A 16,855-nucleotide genomic window follows, 5' to 3' on the forward strand; every position below is an offset into this window, starting at 1 on the left:
TTTTGTCATGCACAACAGGGCGTTTACACACAGTCCTTGCTTTAGAACAATTTTCACTCAGAAACCTTAATGGGGTCATCCATTCCCATGCTGACTGCTGTCGAGAACTGCATATGATGGCAGAGCCAAGAAGATACCCCCTTCTGTGGTCTGATAATATAGTTAACATCCCAAAAATCTATATTTAAAGACCACCTTCCCCAAAAAAATACCTACAAGTTGCTCAGATCCTGGACCAAAAAGTGAAAGTGTTATGAGTAATGAATGTAACCTGACTTATGACAAACTAGTATCATGTAGTAACTGCTTTATGATCATTTCAAACCTATGGCCCTAAGGGAACCCCACTGTCCCCCCTCAAATACTGCCAGGAAAAAAAGTAGCAAATGCTGACCTTAGTAAAAAATCCAAACAATGCAGTCAGCATGAAATAAACTAAACAAACAAGAAAAAACAGCCAAGGATTAAGCTATAAAATACACTTATTTTCAAAAGGACCAGAAAAATAAAACAGAAAAGTGGGGATGGACAAGAATATGAAACAGAAGAAAGAGGAAAATCAAGAGAGAAACCACCTTTCTTCCCCACTCGGGAAATGAGACTGACTCATCCCAGGGGCTCACGGAGAAGCATCAGTGCATGAGCTGGGAGCCAAACGCCAGATGCCGTGACTTCCACAAAGCCCGACATGACACATTCTTTGCCTTCAAGTATCTGACATTCTCATGCGATATAGGATCTATTCATCAGAATAAAAAATAACAAAGAATGTGATATATACATAGTGCCCAAAATGTGGCAAAACACGCAACAGCAATTCTATGTAAGAAAATGAAGAGGCCCCTGTTGCCTGTGGCGTGAACTAGTACATTATCACCTATGCGTCACCCAGCCTCTAGCATCTCCCACCTGAATCAACATGCCTCCAAGCGCCATTTCCTCATCTCAAACACTAAGTTTCCTGGAGAACAGGCAACCCCTAATGCTCCCATTTACCTGACCTCAAGCTGTCTTTCCAACACTCTACCTCCCATCACAACCATCACCTGTCCTCCCCTCCCACACACCCTACAGCATCAGCCAAGCTACACCTCCTGCAGTTTCACAAAAACACACTGTAGCTGCCTTCCTCTTGTCACTGTTCACACTGTTGCTTTGTCTGGAATGCCCATCATGCTCACACGTACCCATTCTCCGCCAGTGCCACCTGCACACTTCCCTGATCCTACACGAAGGAAGGTCCCCTCCGTCTGGATCCCACATCACTTGATCTGCATCCTGTTAAGGCCCTTGCTTCTTTCTAGACTGCATTCCTATACCACACACAATGTTTACACACATATACACACATTTAAATAGAGAAAATCGCCTGGCTGGTGTGGCTCAATTGGGTGAACATTGTCCCACGTACCAGGAGGTCGCCGGTTTGATTCCTGGTCAGGGTACATGCCCAGGTGGTAGGTTCAATCCCTGGTAGGGGCACGTACAGAAGAAAACCAATCAATGTTTCTCTCTCACATTGATGTTTCTCTCTCTCCCTTTCTCTCTCTAAGCATGTCCTTGGGTGAGGACTGAAAAAAGAAGAATCAAAAAGGACAATTTCTTCTCTCTAAAACTGTTCTACAACTTCTATCCCCATCTAATCACCTAATACTCCACCTGAGGTGAGAACATGTGGTTGCTTACCTGTGACCAGGATGGTAGACAGCTGTGTTGATTCCTTGAGGATAATGACTACTGAAGCTGAAACAGTGACTCTCTTGATAGCTCTGATTTGTTCCAACACTAATTTAAGGAGGTAAAAAGAAAATATATACCATTAAACCATAGTGAGATGCAACTAAATACTCACTATAATTAAATTAAAAAGACAGACAACACCAAATACTGCCGAGGATGTAAAACAACCAGAACTCTGATGCAACATAGTGGAAATATGAATGATATAGAAACTTTGGACAAAGGTCCGGCGGCTTCTTATAAACTACATCTACCCTATAACTCAGCAATTCCATGCAAAGATATTGAACCAACAGAAGCGAAAATGTATATCCATAAAGACTTGTACTAGAAAGGTCATAGCAGTTTTGTTTGCAATAGCCCAAAACTGGAAACTCGGAAGTCCATCAATAGAAGAATACATAAATCATAAATGCTATGGACTACATGTTTGTGACCGACCCTCCCTAACCCCACCATGGACTGAATGTTTGTATCCTACTCAGAATTCATGTTAAAACTCTAATGCTAATACAATGGTATTTGGAGGTAATTAGGTCATAAGGATGGAGCCCTCATGAATGGGATTTGTGCCCTAATAAGAAGAGGCCAGAGAGCTAGCCAGCTTTCTTTCCACCATATGAGGCTACTAGGAGAAGTCAGTGGTCTGCAAGTCACAAGAAGGTTCTCCGCAGAAGGAAATCACGCTGGCACCCTCAACCCAGATGTCCAGCCTCTAGAACTGTGAGAAATAAGCTTCTGTTCTTCATAAGCCCCCCAGGTTATGGTATTTTGTTATAGCTGCCCAAACTAAGACATGTGAGACAGTCATACAGTGAAATACACTAGTCAGCAATAGAATGGAAGAAGCTACTGATACATCTCAAAATATGATGAATCTCCAAACATGCTGAATGAAGACTCAGAGGTCTGAGTCCATTATTGGGAGTTACAAGAACAGGCAAAACCAACCTCTGATAGAAAAAAGTATAAAAGTAGTTGCTCCGGGAGTGCGTGTGGACAGAGATTTACTGGAAAGGGGCACAAGGGGACTTTCTAACACGATGGCAATGTTCTGTGTCTTGACAGGAGTTTGAGCTACGCAAGGGCATGCATTCGTCGTAACTCAATGGCTGGTACACTTAGGATCTGTGCATTTCGTTGTACGCAAACTATCTCAAAAGAAAACTACAAGCAAATATTGAACTTTAATTAATGATAGGCACACCAAAGTATTTAAAGTAGTGACTCTGAAATTCATTAAAAAATAAGAGTGATTAATGGCTGGATAGGAATCTGGCATAGCAAGTATAGTAAAAATGCTAACAGAATTTAAGTTGAGGTATATGAGTTTTCACTATACAATTCTTTCAAACTTCCTATTATATTTCCAATTTTTCATAATAAAATGCTGAAAGAAAAGAAAAAAGAAACAATAAAAGCTGACACTAAGCCAGAAAAATAAATATTATTTTGTCAAATAGGTCTTCCCAAATAAAGTATTATATTTTTACCTTACAAGGTAACTTCTAAGTTCTCCTCGGTAATTGATGACTAAAAGCTCTGCAGACCACTGTGCACTGGCTTTATATTCTAAAAAGATCAACCCAGCAACGGCATAGCTCAAATCACCTGCTAAACTCGATGCCTGCAGGAGAGAGGGAAATTAAGTTACTAAAAAGACAATAGAAGTTAACATAAATATAATAGGAAGATATCTGAGACACTGGCCTTACCAGGTGCACTCTATATAAGATAGCCCCAGAACTGATCTGTATACTGAAGAATCATGCAAATCAGGGTGCCTACAAGTAGACACCAGGCTGGTTGGACCAGCCTCCCAACCATAGCTGAAACCACAGCTGCCCCTATGGATGAGATATTCACCTAGAATAAGTGAACTTATGTTCACTGGACTTCATTGCAAAAAAAAAAAAAAAGTAATGCTACTATTCAGCTTCAAAGAATTCTGAGATACAGAATTCAGATATAAGCCTTCAAATGTTGATTTCTGCTCCCAGCAATAATCAAAGCTAAAAGAGAAAGTCTCCAGTTACTTTCCATTTGCCTAATCAGCAACTTTAATAATGACAACCTCTTCCATCAACTAAGTATCAGGTTATAGTGCTAAGGATGTGAAGGCATGTGCACCTTGGGGAGCACACACAATGAAGTTCATCATACTGAATGGCTGGCTCTTCATTACCTCGAACTAGAAAATACTGTAGCCACAAACACTTGATACATGGCTAATCCGTGAGCCTCTTTAGAATCAGCTCAACAACTTGCAAACAACAACAGTGCCCAGAGCCCACTGGGATCAATTATGTCAGAGTTCTGTGGGTGGGGCCTGGGCAATCCAGTAAGTTTTTTGTTTTTCTTTTTCTTTATAATGCTTCCCAGGTGATTCTCAGATGCAGCAGAGTTAGAACCACTGTTCTGCCTGCCCTGGACCTCGTCCACTTGAGGAAGGGCACAAAGTGAAAAGCACTGGGTTCCTAAAAGAGACACTTATTAACTTGACCACCATGCAAAAGTCCCTCTTGACTTCAGTTTCTAATCTGTAAAATGAGGATAGTATCTGCCCAATCTACTCAAAGGACCATTGTGAACATTAAATAGGAAGGTGGTATATATCAAAGTCATTAATAAAGTATAGAGCGCTATGCAAACACGAGTTATTACTACCATTGATGATTTTCTCCCCTCTCCCTTTCTGTGTCTACCCCCTTTAGGGTAAAAAGTTCTAACTCTCCTTGAAGCTGTTCTTTCCTTCACTGGAAGCTTAAAACAGCTTTCAGCATCTCTATTTAACATTTACTTACTACCACGTTTTAATAACGGTGGACTACATCTGGATACTGCATTAGAAAATACAAACAATAAATTATTTTATGTGTAGATATCTAACTAGATTCTGAGCATCTTAATTTCACAATTTACTATTCGGATTTACATATCTATTTCCCCTCTCCTCACATTCATTCACTCAAAGGCCTATACATAAAAGCATTCAAAAAACACGTTGTCAGTTGAAGGCATGTACATACAGGGGCAATCACGAAGAGCTCACTTCCCATGAGGTCAAACACCCGCACAGTTCCCGTGCTCTCTGCATAGGCCAGCAGGGTGCAGTCATAGCTCCACGCCACACGCCTCCACTGTGGTTTCAGGTCTTTGGGAACTAGAAAAAAAAGAATGCTTTTACCAATGTATTATAAAGACAGCTAACACAGTTACTGCAACAAAGTGTTCAACTATGTTACTTCATCTCCTAAGGACCTCTCATGCTGTGTAGTTCAACTAAAAGGAACAGCTCCCACAAATCCACGTCTTGGTCTGGTAAAGGCTCAGGAATAATATACCTCCTTTAGCACTCTTCAAAAACTGACAACTCTCCTCTCTGTGCCCCAAATATGCTGCACAAAAATCTCTCACAGCATTTATCACACCATACTGTGTTGTTTACACGACTGTTTCCCCACAAGTTTCTCAACTCTCTGAAATCAGAGACCATGTCGGATTCACCATTGATACCCTGGGACCTGAAACACAGTGATTCACGTTAAGTCTCAGTCTCAGGAAAATCCATATTAACATGGCGAGGTGATGCGAAGGGGTCAGGACTACCAAACATTTAACAGTGAATTATATAGCTGGAGTCTACTCCCCGCCTAAAAGAGGCACTGTAGCATCCAGATGTCCTCCCATCCCTGTGACATCCACCATCTCTGTCCTGCATGTGGGAAAAGTGTACCAGACATCACTAACCATCTTCATTTTGACTATTTATCAACAGGTAAAAGCCTGCAAAAAATCCAAGAGGCCTTTGAACACAGAGGGTCTAGTGGATTTTATTAAACCCTAAGAAGATATTGCATATTCTCTGGAAAAGCAATCTTTTTTAATGGTAATAAAATGGGTAAAAAGATGAGCTGTCTTCGGATAGCTTTTAAAAAAATCAAACTTGGAAGTGAACATGGGCACAAAATGATAAACAACACGAGAATACAAGACCCACGCACACAGATGCTCCATAACCACCACCAGAAGGACAATTTAATGCCCTGGAGACATTCATGCGCTGGAGAGACACGGCAACATTTCCCACCATCACTGTTCTACCTGTGATAGCAGACTTTTCCCCTTATTGCATTTTCCTGGGATAAGTAGATTACACACCACAGTCTATATCTGCTGAAATAAGTTCCATCTGAAGAGGATTTGTTTTACTGTTACTTCTGGTTATAACCAGGGGCTCCAAAAAACTCAGCATGTGCCTTGACCCAAATAAAGACATGTTTTCATTATAAGGTAAGATTTTACATAACAACTGGAAAATAAAGACTTCATTGCCAGATTTTTCCAGCTGCCCTCATGGTTTGGGAGAGGAATGAACAGTATGGATTTTTACAAAGCTCGTGTCAGTGGAGTTGCCTGGAAGTATTCCAAAGGCTAGGGGTAAAGTCAGCCAGCCTTTGACAACTGCCACGTGCCTGGTGAGACCATTACACTGATTGCATTTCCTTCACAGTTCTTATCCCAAATAATAATCATGCATCTGTTTGTCTACTTTTTACTGTCTTCCTGCTCATTAAACTATAAATTCCAAAATGTCAGGCACTGTGCCCACTTAGCGAATAGCTTGATCACCTCTGGGACGTAATAGGTACTCGAGAGCTAAAGAGGCACCTCAATCCAGCACTCATTTACCCAAATTAGAAACTGTCGAGGATTAAAAAATAAGGGGCTCGGTTCTACTCTCAGTGCTGCCATGAAATGGCTGCAGGTGACCTCGGGGAGGCCACCAAGGCGCAGATTCCTCTTCTGCAAAGTGAAGGGTTCAGTGACAGTCTCTCACATATATTCTTTGACTTTTTAAAGTTTTTTAAATTATAGTTGACATACATTATATTACTTTTGGATGAACAACACAGTGATTCAACATTTATATACTTTATGACGTGATCATGATAAGTCTAGTCACCGCACAGAGTTATTAGAATTTTATTAACTATACTCTCTATGCTGTACATTATTGCCTCCCCATGACTTATTTTCTAACTGGAAGTTAGTACCTCTTAATCCCCCTTCCCTCTGGCAACCATCAGTTTGTTCTCTGTACATATGAATCTGCTTTGTTTTCTAGAGGGTCTGATGCTAAGTGAAATAAGTCAGACAGAGAAAGACAAATACCATATGATTTCACTTATACGGGGAATCTAAAAAACATTGCTTAATTTTAAAATAAAAAACCAGTGAGCAAGAGAAAACTACTGGGGCCCTTGCCAGCATGGTTCAGTTGGTTGGAGCATCGTCCCAGGCACCAGAAGGTGGAGGGTTCGATTCTCAATCAGGGCACATGCCCAGGTTTCAGGTTTGATCCCCAATGGGTAGGTGAAGTACAACAGGCAACCGATGGATGTTTCTCTCATTAATGTTTCTCTCTCCCTCTCCCTCCCTCTGATCCTCGCTCCCTCTCTCTGTCTAAAGTAAAAAAAGCAAACTAGTGAGATAGAGAATATTTAGCATGCAGAGAAGCTAAATATTTAAATAACTGAAATAGTGTCAGTAGAAGACATGATAAAAATTTTACAATCCTAGAATAAGAAATGACTAAGCAGGGTAAGAAACCTTGAAGTTATAAAGGGGGAAAAAATGACAAATGCAATAACAAAACAAAAGTAAACCAAAAAAGACACCATAACAAATCAAAAAATATGAAAGGGCTAACATTCATACTATGTAGAAATATTACAAACCAATAAGTAAAAGTCAAGTATTCTAAGAGAAATAAAGGCAAAAGGATATGATCTAACAATTCAGATGAAACAGTAAAAGTAGACACTTAACATATGCTCTAACTAATAACTAGACATATGCAAATTGAAACTGAGATGCTCTTTCCCCTTGCCTATGAACCTGATGAATATTTTAAAAGCAGGTAACATATGGTGCTGAAATTGGAGAAAGGAAATGGCTCGATTATACCTTTCCCAAGGCGGTATAAGGAGGTATGGCTTTCAGGAAGGAATCATGGCAATGGCTATCGCATTTTGAAAACTACACCCAGAGACTAACAGGATGTCATTTCCAGCACTGTCAGAGGAGGGAGGGGACAAAGATGAGTAAGAGGCAGGTAAAAAACAAGCCACCATAAACAGCCTAGGTTCTATCAAGAGGGGACTAAATAAAAATTCGGTTCACGCTCTTACAGTGGAGAATGCAAACTGAGAAGATAATCTTTTTTTCACTTTTTCTACTTCTGCATTGTTTCAATTTGCTACAAGTATGTACTGCTTTTGTAATTTAAAAATAAAACAGAGTAACTGGTTTCAGGTTACTCTGTAGAAGAAAGCACATGGAAGAGCTGTTTTTCAGATGTGACAAATGTAATACCCCAGGCAGTGCAAGCCCGTGATCGCTGGGAGAGGGCTCACCCTTGCTTTCTGCCAGGAAGCACCTTCTGGACCACGGTGCACGAAGAGGGGCCTCAGAGGGGACATGAAAGTCTCACTGAACTGAGGAGCTGCTAAGCTGGACTAGAATTTGATGACACAGACAACAGAATAGTGGTTACCAGAGGGGAAGGTGGGGGGAGGTGAAGAGGGTAAATGGGGGATAAACAGTGATAGGAGGAGGCTTGACTTGGGTGGTGAACACACATTTCAATATACAGATGATATATACAGAATTGTACACCTGAAACCTATATAATTTTATTAACCAGTGTCACCCCAATAAATTCAATTAAAAAAGGAGCAGAGAGAAAAGGAACCTATAGCTAGGAGGCCTGAGTCTTTGGCCAAACACAAAGCTGCAGACATACGGAAGCTTCCACAAGGTGGGGAGAGGGTGAGTATCGGGGAAACACCTACTGACGCCTGCAGAGGCTTTGAAAACGTTTGAGCTCCATCGAGTCACAGTGGAGAAGCGTCACTGAATCTCTGAGAATTCACAAGAGATTCCAGGAAGGCCTCACCTTCAAGTCAGGACTAATCTACCCCTAAGTAAAAGCTATTCTAAACCATATCTGACAATACTTAATAACCTTTAAAAAAACAAGCATATCCACTCCTGTCATATAACCTGAGCCTCCTGAATCACAGTTCCATTCTGAAATGCTTCATTTCAAAATCTGGGTGCTTCAAATAGTCTATGCTTCACAACCTTTGTCATGTCAAGACACACACAGAAAATCATGTTTGTATGGCACCGAACGGTAAACTGATGAGGCCACTGGAAACCAGAGGGAGCATATCTGAGCTGTCACAGGGCCCCTGGGCCAATGGCAGGTAGGTGGGATGTCAGTGCACCTAGAGAAGCAGGCTGTGGCTCAGCACTAGGAAGCTCTGGTCTATGGATCCCAAAATCAGAATAGGAGGAAAATCTATTGATTAACGTAGTACAGCTTTTAAAAAGTCTAATTCCATGTTCTAGTTTTAGGCCACTCTTCCAGATAGAAAGAAATGACTAAACTACTCTTTATGTCCTGGCAAACAGAACCAAAACAAGTTGCAATCCACATTTAAAACATTCTCGAATGGCCTACATCTTATAAAACAATAACTGAAAAATATCAAAGTGGAATCAAGCAGCTCCTATTTCAGTCTGTAGACTCCCCGACATGTAGCTTCAGAAATGCATTAACAACAACTGGCGGCATCTCTCCAGGCATCCATATGAACCATCGTTTGGCGAATGCGAGTCATTCCCACAGAGAGAGTCCGATAACAAGCAAATGATCATTACCTCACATTATATGAAATGGAAAAAAGCCATTAATGCAGCGTTGAGGTCATAAATTCACACACTCGGAAGCCAACAAAATAAAACGTTAGCTCTCAAACCATCACTATCTCATCTAGGCTGTCACATTAACTGTGTGCACTAAAACTCTAACAAATACTATCATTTGAGTGAAATGCTGAAGGGTTAAGCTTCCCATTTTCATGTTAACTTGTGTATTTCTCAGTTTACTTCCTGGCTAAGAGCAGGTGTCCGATGCCAAAGCTTAAAGGGGCCCCATGTGTCTGACTCTGGACATTCCCAGCATGCTTCTCAGAAGCCACAGAAAGCTTCCAAGCCCTCACCCAACACAAGGGCAGCACTAGGAAAAGGGCAACCGAATATCACTTTTTCCTCAACAATTTCATCCATACTCCGGGTTAGAGACTCTCACCCAACTCTGTATTTTCCCTTCATCATTTTTTTGTCAAAGTTTATACTAATGTATCTGAGTGTCTGTATGAGGTAAGGGACAAGGCCTTTTTGCTCACAATTATACCCCTAGTACCCAGGAACAATTCATATACATAAAAGACACTCAGTAAATTCTTTCTGATTATACCAAAGAATGACCAAATCCCAGACTTTTTTTCATTAGTCTGTATCTAAGCAACTCTTTTAGTTTTTTTTTTTTTTTTATTGATTTCAGAGAGGAAAGGAGAGGAAGAAAGATAAAGAAACACCAGTGATGAGACAGAAACATCATCAATCAGCTGCCTCCTTCACACCCCCTGCTGGGGATCAAGCTCAAAACTCGGGATGTGCTCTGACTGGAATTGAGCTGTGATCTCCTGGTTCATGTGTAGACACTCACCCACTGAGTCCTGCTGGCCAGGCCCAACTCTTGATTTATACCAAAATATTTATTTCTTCACTGAATTCAAAATAAAAGCTACAGACACTAATGAATACTTTATCACAAAACTGGCTTAGATTTTTTTAAGTTTCAATTTCAAATTTCTCCAAAATGCACATCCTAAAGCAAAATTAAGGCAGTAAGAGAAATCAGTTAAGATTTTTGAAAATTATTTTAATAGGCAGTTTTAATAATCCTTATTAATAAATATTTATTTAATATATATTCTGACTCTTAAGAGATACTGTAAACTATTGCTGATTAGAAAGTTTCATTTTTTAGGTATTTTGGAAACTCTTACCTTGACATTTCCCAATAACAGAGGTAAAATCATCTTTTGCAGACCTGCAACATATGTACAAAATGAAGACAATAGTTTTACTATAACAACACTATTGTGTACTATTATACAAGACCACTGACACTACAGACTGGACATCTTTACTAATAACATAAAATCATTTCTCTCTTACAGAGGGTGTTCTGTGCCTCAAATAAGACCCTTTTATTAGCGAAAATACTTTCTTCCAACATTTCTTTTTCATCAGAAATGGAGTTATACCAAGAATGAAGTGACATAAGCACAAGTGAGTTTAAACATAAAAATAACCAAAGTGTCCTTCGATAGGTGACTGGATATAAAGATGCAGCACATGTATAAAATGGAATATTACCCAGCCATAGAAAAGATGAAATACTGCCATTTACAACAACATGGGTGGACTCTGAGAATATCATGCTCAGTGAAATAAGTCAGACAGGAAAAGTCAAGAAACATATGATTTCACTCATATGTGGGACATAAAACTGAAAACAACAAATGAACAAATAAGAAAAACAAATTAAACAAAAACTCATAGACACAGACAACAGTATGGTGATTGCCAGAGGGAAGGGGGGTGAGGGGTAGTGAAGGGTAAAGGGGTCAAATACACAATGACAGAAGGAGATGTGACTTTGGGTGGTGGGCACACAATGCAATATACAGATGAGGTATCACAGAAGTGTAAGCTTGAAATCTATATAATCTTATTAACAAATGTCACTACAATAAATTTCATTTAAAAGGTATAACACATGTTGTCTGCTGTTCCCAATTTCCCAAAGAATGAACCTGTTTTACTGAGTTAGTGGCTACTGTTTTATCTCTTCCATAACTGATACACTAATTAAAAATAAAGCATATTAGAAGCCCAACTTAGGGAAGTTTTCTAGATGTGTATATAATGCCAGTGAATGTCTCAGAGGACAGAGAGTGTCACTGGTCTCAAGTAGTATGCAACCTTGGTCCTGTGCAGACCCACAGCCCATCCACAGCTTCATGCCCACAGAGCAAAGCAGCCCTACTTTTTTAATACCTTCCTGAGCACCTGCTTAGCTGACTTCACAGCACACAGTCAAACAAGAGTAGATTCCAGAGTTCTAGAAAATATGCATTGTCTACTGAGGAAGCAAAATTCTTCAGGAGTGGTCTGGGGAAGTGGGAAGACGAACATGCCCCACTAAGAAAGTATCTTTCATCTTTAATTAGCAAAATTGGTGTCTGGCATCTCATCAACATGAGCTAATAGAAAAACCCTTTAAATGTGCCCCCTTTAAAACTCTTATTCTCAATCAAGTAAAATGCTTCTCAAAGGAAATTTTTAATATGAATATTAGCAATTACCTGATCTCCACACACTGATCTTGAACAGCAGCCAAAAGCTTGCCATTGCTTTCACAGGGGAGAAAAAAGAAACAATAATCTGTATGCACATTTGTAGCAGTGTTCCATACAGATGGAGTGATTTTAAGAAGTTAAAATCATGTTTAAATTTTTTTCATCTTTTGACCTTACAATTAGAGGAGCATTTGGTACAAAAGCATACAAAATGATTCAACTATAGCTTGAATTAACACATTTAAATAACACAACCACGTGTGTGTCAAAGGAAATTTATATACAATAAACATCAAGACTGTAAGCCATAAACACCCCAAAATTAATGCCATAATGAAATTTAAATGCTAATCCAGGTAGAGAAACATTACACGAATTTTATACATCCTTACCTTGCAAGGACCAAATGCCAGTTTATCTGTTTATTAACCAAGCGAACCAGGCCATCAGGAAGCAAAAAGGGTGCAGGGCTGAAACCACAACACATGAGCTAGCTTAAAGTCTAATCATGAAAACCACACACACACCACACAAAGTAAAAGCAGAAAACACTGGAATAGTCCTAGAGCAGAACCAAAGGTCTCTTTTATAGAACCATGTTATCTCTGGAGCGTTTAAGATTAGATGTCCTCAAATAAAAAGCAATCTGTGGTAAATAATTCCATAAGACAATTCCTACACACGTATCTAAAAGCTGAATTATATCCTTTGTCCGAATAATCACTTTTTTGTTTCTTTTAGGGTTCAAAATTAGCACTGTGCCTGAAAACATACATAACACCCAAAAGAATTCAAAAGTACCCAGGAACTGAAACCCAAAGAACCTTCTCTGATGCCCAGCAACTGAATGCTGACAATGAGAGGGGACATGACAATAAGAACAAAAAAGCTGTTTACAAGCTTTGAAAGCTACAGATCCACCACGCAGACACTCAAGATAAGGCTGAGAAAGCTCATCAGTGAAAGCAGAAGCTATAATGAGACATTCTGAATAATGACTAAGGGAACAAAAATTACCCCAAGTTTATAAGACGTTCTGCCAGGGTATGCCAGATGTTTGAAATGCATGTGCTATAAACTGGGTTCACCTGAATGTCAGCATCAATATCACAGTTCAGTTCTGAAAACTTAAATCATAAATAGGACAATATTGTTTGTATTCCATTTCTCTGTGGAATTGACAACTCACCTGTACCAGATGTACTGGCGTAAAAATAGTAAACGATCTGTAATAAAATAAAATAAAATAAAATAAAAAGCCAAATATGAATCAACTGTTTCTTATGAATCATTTTCAAATTAGATTTCTTGATGATAAAATCTAAAATACACTGTAGACTGAGTCATTACCAAACAAAACACAGAGTGTACAACTCTTCAAATAAGAGAACAAATAAAATCTAAATTACACTACAACTTTTACAAGATCATATATTTGTTTATATTAAGCTCCAATCTGGTGCTTTCAAAACTTTGAAGTAATTCCTAACAGCACAAAAGGTAAAAGCAATTTGAGATGCTGAATTCTGCCAAAAGGGCTTTAATAAAACCATAGAGTAGAAATCACAGTAATCACCCTTTAAAACCAGTGTTTTTATAAAAAATTAGGATATCATTTTATACTTTCTGGCAAAAATTTAAATAATAATAATATCTAAAATTGGGGAAGTCCAGGAAAAACATAATCCCTAACACATATTGACAATAAACGTTTTAAAGGATCTCATTTAAAACACGTGTGTGTGAGCACGTGTTCGCAGTTAAGTGTATATCGCTGGGGAAAGGTCTGAGGGATAACAGGCTGCCTGTGGGGGGCAAAATGAAGAAGAATTTACTTACCCTAATTTGTGCTTATCTGTAGTCTCTAAATTTACTATAATACATTTTATGGCTGGTATACATTCGCTAAATCTTCAGAATTTCAAAGCATTTGTGATAACAAAAATTGAATATGCTAGTGCTTCTGCTATCAGAAGATAAAATTATTTTATCATTGCCAGAAGATAAAATTACAGTTAACTTCAAGTACTCAACTCCTTTGAATCTTCTCCTTATGAGTAGCTCATACTCATCAGTATAAATAATAAGGATGGGCTTTGGAACCAGAAAAGCATGCTGCCAAATTCCAAATAAACGACTCTGGGCAGGTTCCCTCACCTCAAGACATACACTGGGAACAGTGCCTACCTTGCTGGCCTGGGAAAGGTTTGTATCAACTAATACCTGCAAAGCCCTCCCAGCACTGGCTCAATGTGGCTGGTGTGAGACACTTAATGCAGATCCCGTGAGCGCACATGTGAAGCCTGCCAGCAGTTAAATGAATGCCCTGGTCAATCAGTTTTGCAATTTGAATAACTCTGAGCAGGTGTACCTGAAACATCATGTAAACCACTCAAAACAGCCTGTCACTGTCTTCTCACCCTCAGTGTCCATACTCTCTGAGGCTCATTCTCGGTTTGATTTTCTTCATTTCTCTTAGAACACACCCATAATGGCTAACTCAGGCCATACATTAGCTCTACTCTGCATTAAAAGTGTATGTATATATATACACACATATATGTATGTATGTACATATTATACACCATGAAAATATACACATATATAAAATTAAACATTACCTGCTAACTGTATACTTAAATGTAGAAAAGTAAATCAGCTAAACTTACCTCGAACTGCTTTTGTGATGAGAAAGGATGCACCATGCTTTCGGTTGCCTCTAGGCTGCAAATGGAAAAAAAAAAACACTTACATTTGAGAATTTTCTAGTAATCCTTACGCAACATGTAATATTCTATTTCTCTGTAACTACTCAGAGCACCAGGTAGAAATTACCAGTATTTAAAAACTACTTCTAGACAGAAACAAGGAGAAACAGGCCTGGAGATGATGGGAGAACCAGTGAGCATATAACAGAGTTCCAGGCATTTGTGAGGATGAATTTCGCAAGAACAAGGAAGGATTCAGGCTGGAAACTGTTCCAAATCAAAACACCAGTCCAAAGACAAAAGAAGTCATGGCAAAGACCATACTGGTACCCAGTTGAGTTCAGCTGGGAGATAGAGAGGCCTAAAAGAAGTTTTGCTTGCAGGAAAAGGGGCCATGTAGATTAATAAGCTCATGCCTGGAGGCAAACTTATTAAATATTGTATATCCAGAGAGAAAATGCTACTAAGGCACACACTGATCTATAATTGCTGCAAAAAGAGTTAAGTATAGACCAAACGCTGTGTGGGCTAAACAATTCCAGGCGCTACAAATACTGAGCAAGATGTACCGATGTGCTGTTAGAAAAGGAATGATGGGTGTACAGTAAATGCAGATGGATACGGCTGAAAAGCACAGAAAAAAGTTGTTTCACTCAACAAACACGAACTGATCATCCACTTTAGGCAAGGCACAATTTGGTCCTAGGGAGGGATATAAAGATGACTCAGCCAGGGGAGAAAAAAATCAGATGTAGCTGCTCCAAGAGCCTACTGTTTGACAACTGAAGTCAAGAGGGGGGACAGAAAAAAAAAAAAAAAAAGTGCCATGAGGCTTCAGTGTAGGTTGATGCTGTGCTTTTTTTTTTTAAATCAATTTATAACAGTTAAGCCTTCTGAACCACCGCTGTGATTAACCAGCGAGGGCTGAGGGGCGAAAAGCATCCAGCCAATAGCGGCGGGCGCTGCTTCCTGGCTGCCTAAACCTACGAAATATTCACCCCGGTAAAGTCAGGCAGGAGCTAAAAACACTCATCTACGCAGACCTCTGCCGGCCTACGGAACACAGTATGCGAGACCAGCAGAAGCCGCCCTGGGAAGAGGTTAGAGAGAAACGACGGGCTCTACAGGCGGATGAGCGGCTTCTCCGGGGCAGACGCGTGGGAAAGACCGCGTACAGGACACTGGCCTTGGGCGACGGCCCTCGCCCACCCTGCCGCACGCCCTGGGCCTAAGGCAGTGGCTGGCACGGGTGGGCTCTCACTCCGGCTCGCAGCCTTCACCCTGCGCCCCGAGGTCGCCCTCTCCCGGGAACGAGCGCCGAGCCCGAGGTCCGAGCGAGTGCCCGAGCCCGCGACCCCTCCTCCGGCCGGGGGCCCAGCGGGGCGGGAGCGCCTCGCGCTCGGCTCCCAAGGCCGCAAGGCCCGCGAAGGGGGCGCGCCTGGGTGCCGGGTGCAGGGTGCCGGGCGCTGGGTGCAGAGTGATGGGTGCCGGATGCCGGGTGCTGGGGCCACACGATGGCCGCACGCAGGTCAGGCGCTTCTCGACTGAAACGCGCACGAACTGGCGCGACTCGGCCCCGAGCAGGAGCGAAGGCTCGATGCCGGGTCCGGGACAGCCGCCGGGAGCCGAGGGGACTCTGCGTCCTGGACCCCGCCCCCGCAGGGGAGGACCCGCCCGGGCCGGGCCGCGCGGAGGGACCCCGGAGCCAACGCCGCAGCTCCCCTCCGAGCACCGCGCGCGACAGACCCAGACCCGAGGTGCCTCCCGGCCACGCGGAATTCGGAGCCGGGCGGAATCCCAGGACCCGCCTCGCGGGACCCGGACCCCCGCCGGCTCTCTGTTGCCAGGGCAACCGGCCACGCCGCGAGCCCCGCGCCCCCGCCCACCCCGCGCCTCTACCCTACGTGGCTCTTCCTCCGTGGCTCCGCCCGGGCAGCGCCTGCGCCCAGCCGGCCGCGGCTCTGGGGGGGCACCGAGGGGGTAGGACCTGGTTCACCTGGACTTCTGTCTCCGGGGGCCACTCGGTGTTGACCAACAAGTCATAGAGGATCGTCTCCTCCTCGCCCTCAGCGGCGCCGGGGCTGACAGCCGGCGCGCACTCGGAGGCCGCCATGCCCGTCCGGC

At 41.7% G+C, this 16,855-nt stretch overlaps 1 protein-coding gene across 1 annotated transcript in view; it reads right to left on the minus strand.

The window, feature by feature from the left end:
- NBAS (NBAS subunit of NRZ tethering complex) overlaps nucleotides 1–16,855 on the minus strand; it is a 160,553-nt gene extending 143,698 nt beyond the window's left edge. The window contains exons 1-9 of the mRNA XM_087823358.1: nucleotides 16,728–16,855; nucleotides 14,693–14,747; nucleotides 13,213–13,249; nucleotides 12,416–12,493; nucleotides 12,030–12,077; nucleotides 10,665–10,708; nucleotides 4,770–4,903; nucleotides 3,234–3,367; nucleotides 1,687–1,785 (exon numbers count right to left, since the gene is read on the minus strand). Coding sequence (XP_087679484.1) covers nucleotides 1,687–1,785; nucleotides 3,234–3,367; nucleotides 4,770–4,903; nucleotides 10,665–10,708; nucleotides 12,030–12,077; nucleotides 12,416–12,493; nucleotides 13,213–13,249; nucleotides 14,693–14,747; nucleotides 16,728–16,844 — 746 coding nt within the window. The 5' untranslated portion in view covers nucleotides 16,845–16,855. The remainder of the gene's footprint in view (nucleotides 1–1,686; nucleotides 1,786–3,233; nucleotides 3,368–4,769; nucleotides 4,904–10,664; nucleotides 10,709–12,029; nucleotides 12,078–12,415; nucleotides 12,494–13,212; nucleotides 13,250–14,692; nucleotides 14,748–16,727) is intronic.

The sequence above is a fragment of the Miniopterus natalensis genome, chromosome 13 (assembly GCF_054644295.1).
Source record: "Miniopterus natalensis isolate mMinNat1 chromosome 13, mMinNat1.hap1, whole genome shotgun sequence".
Taxonomy (NCBI): Eukaryota; Metazoa; Chordata; class Mammalia; order Chiroptera; family Miniopteridae; genus Miniopterus; species Miniopterus natalensis.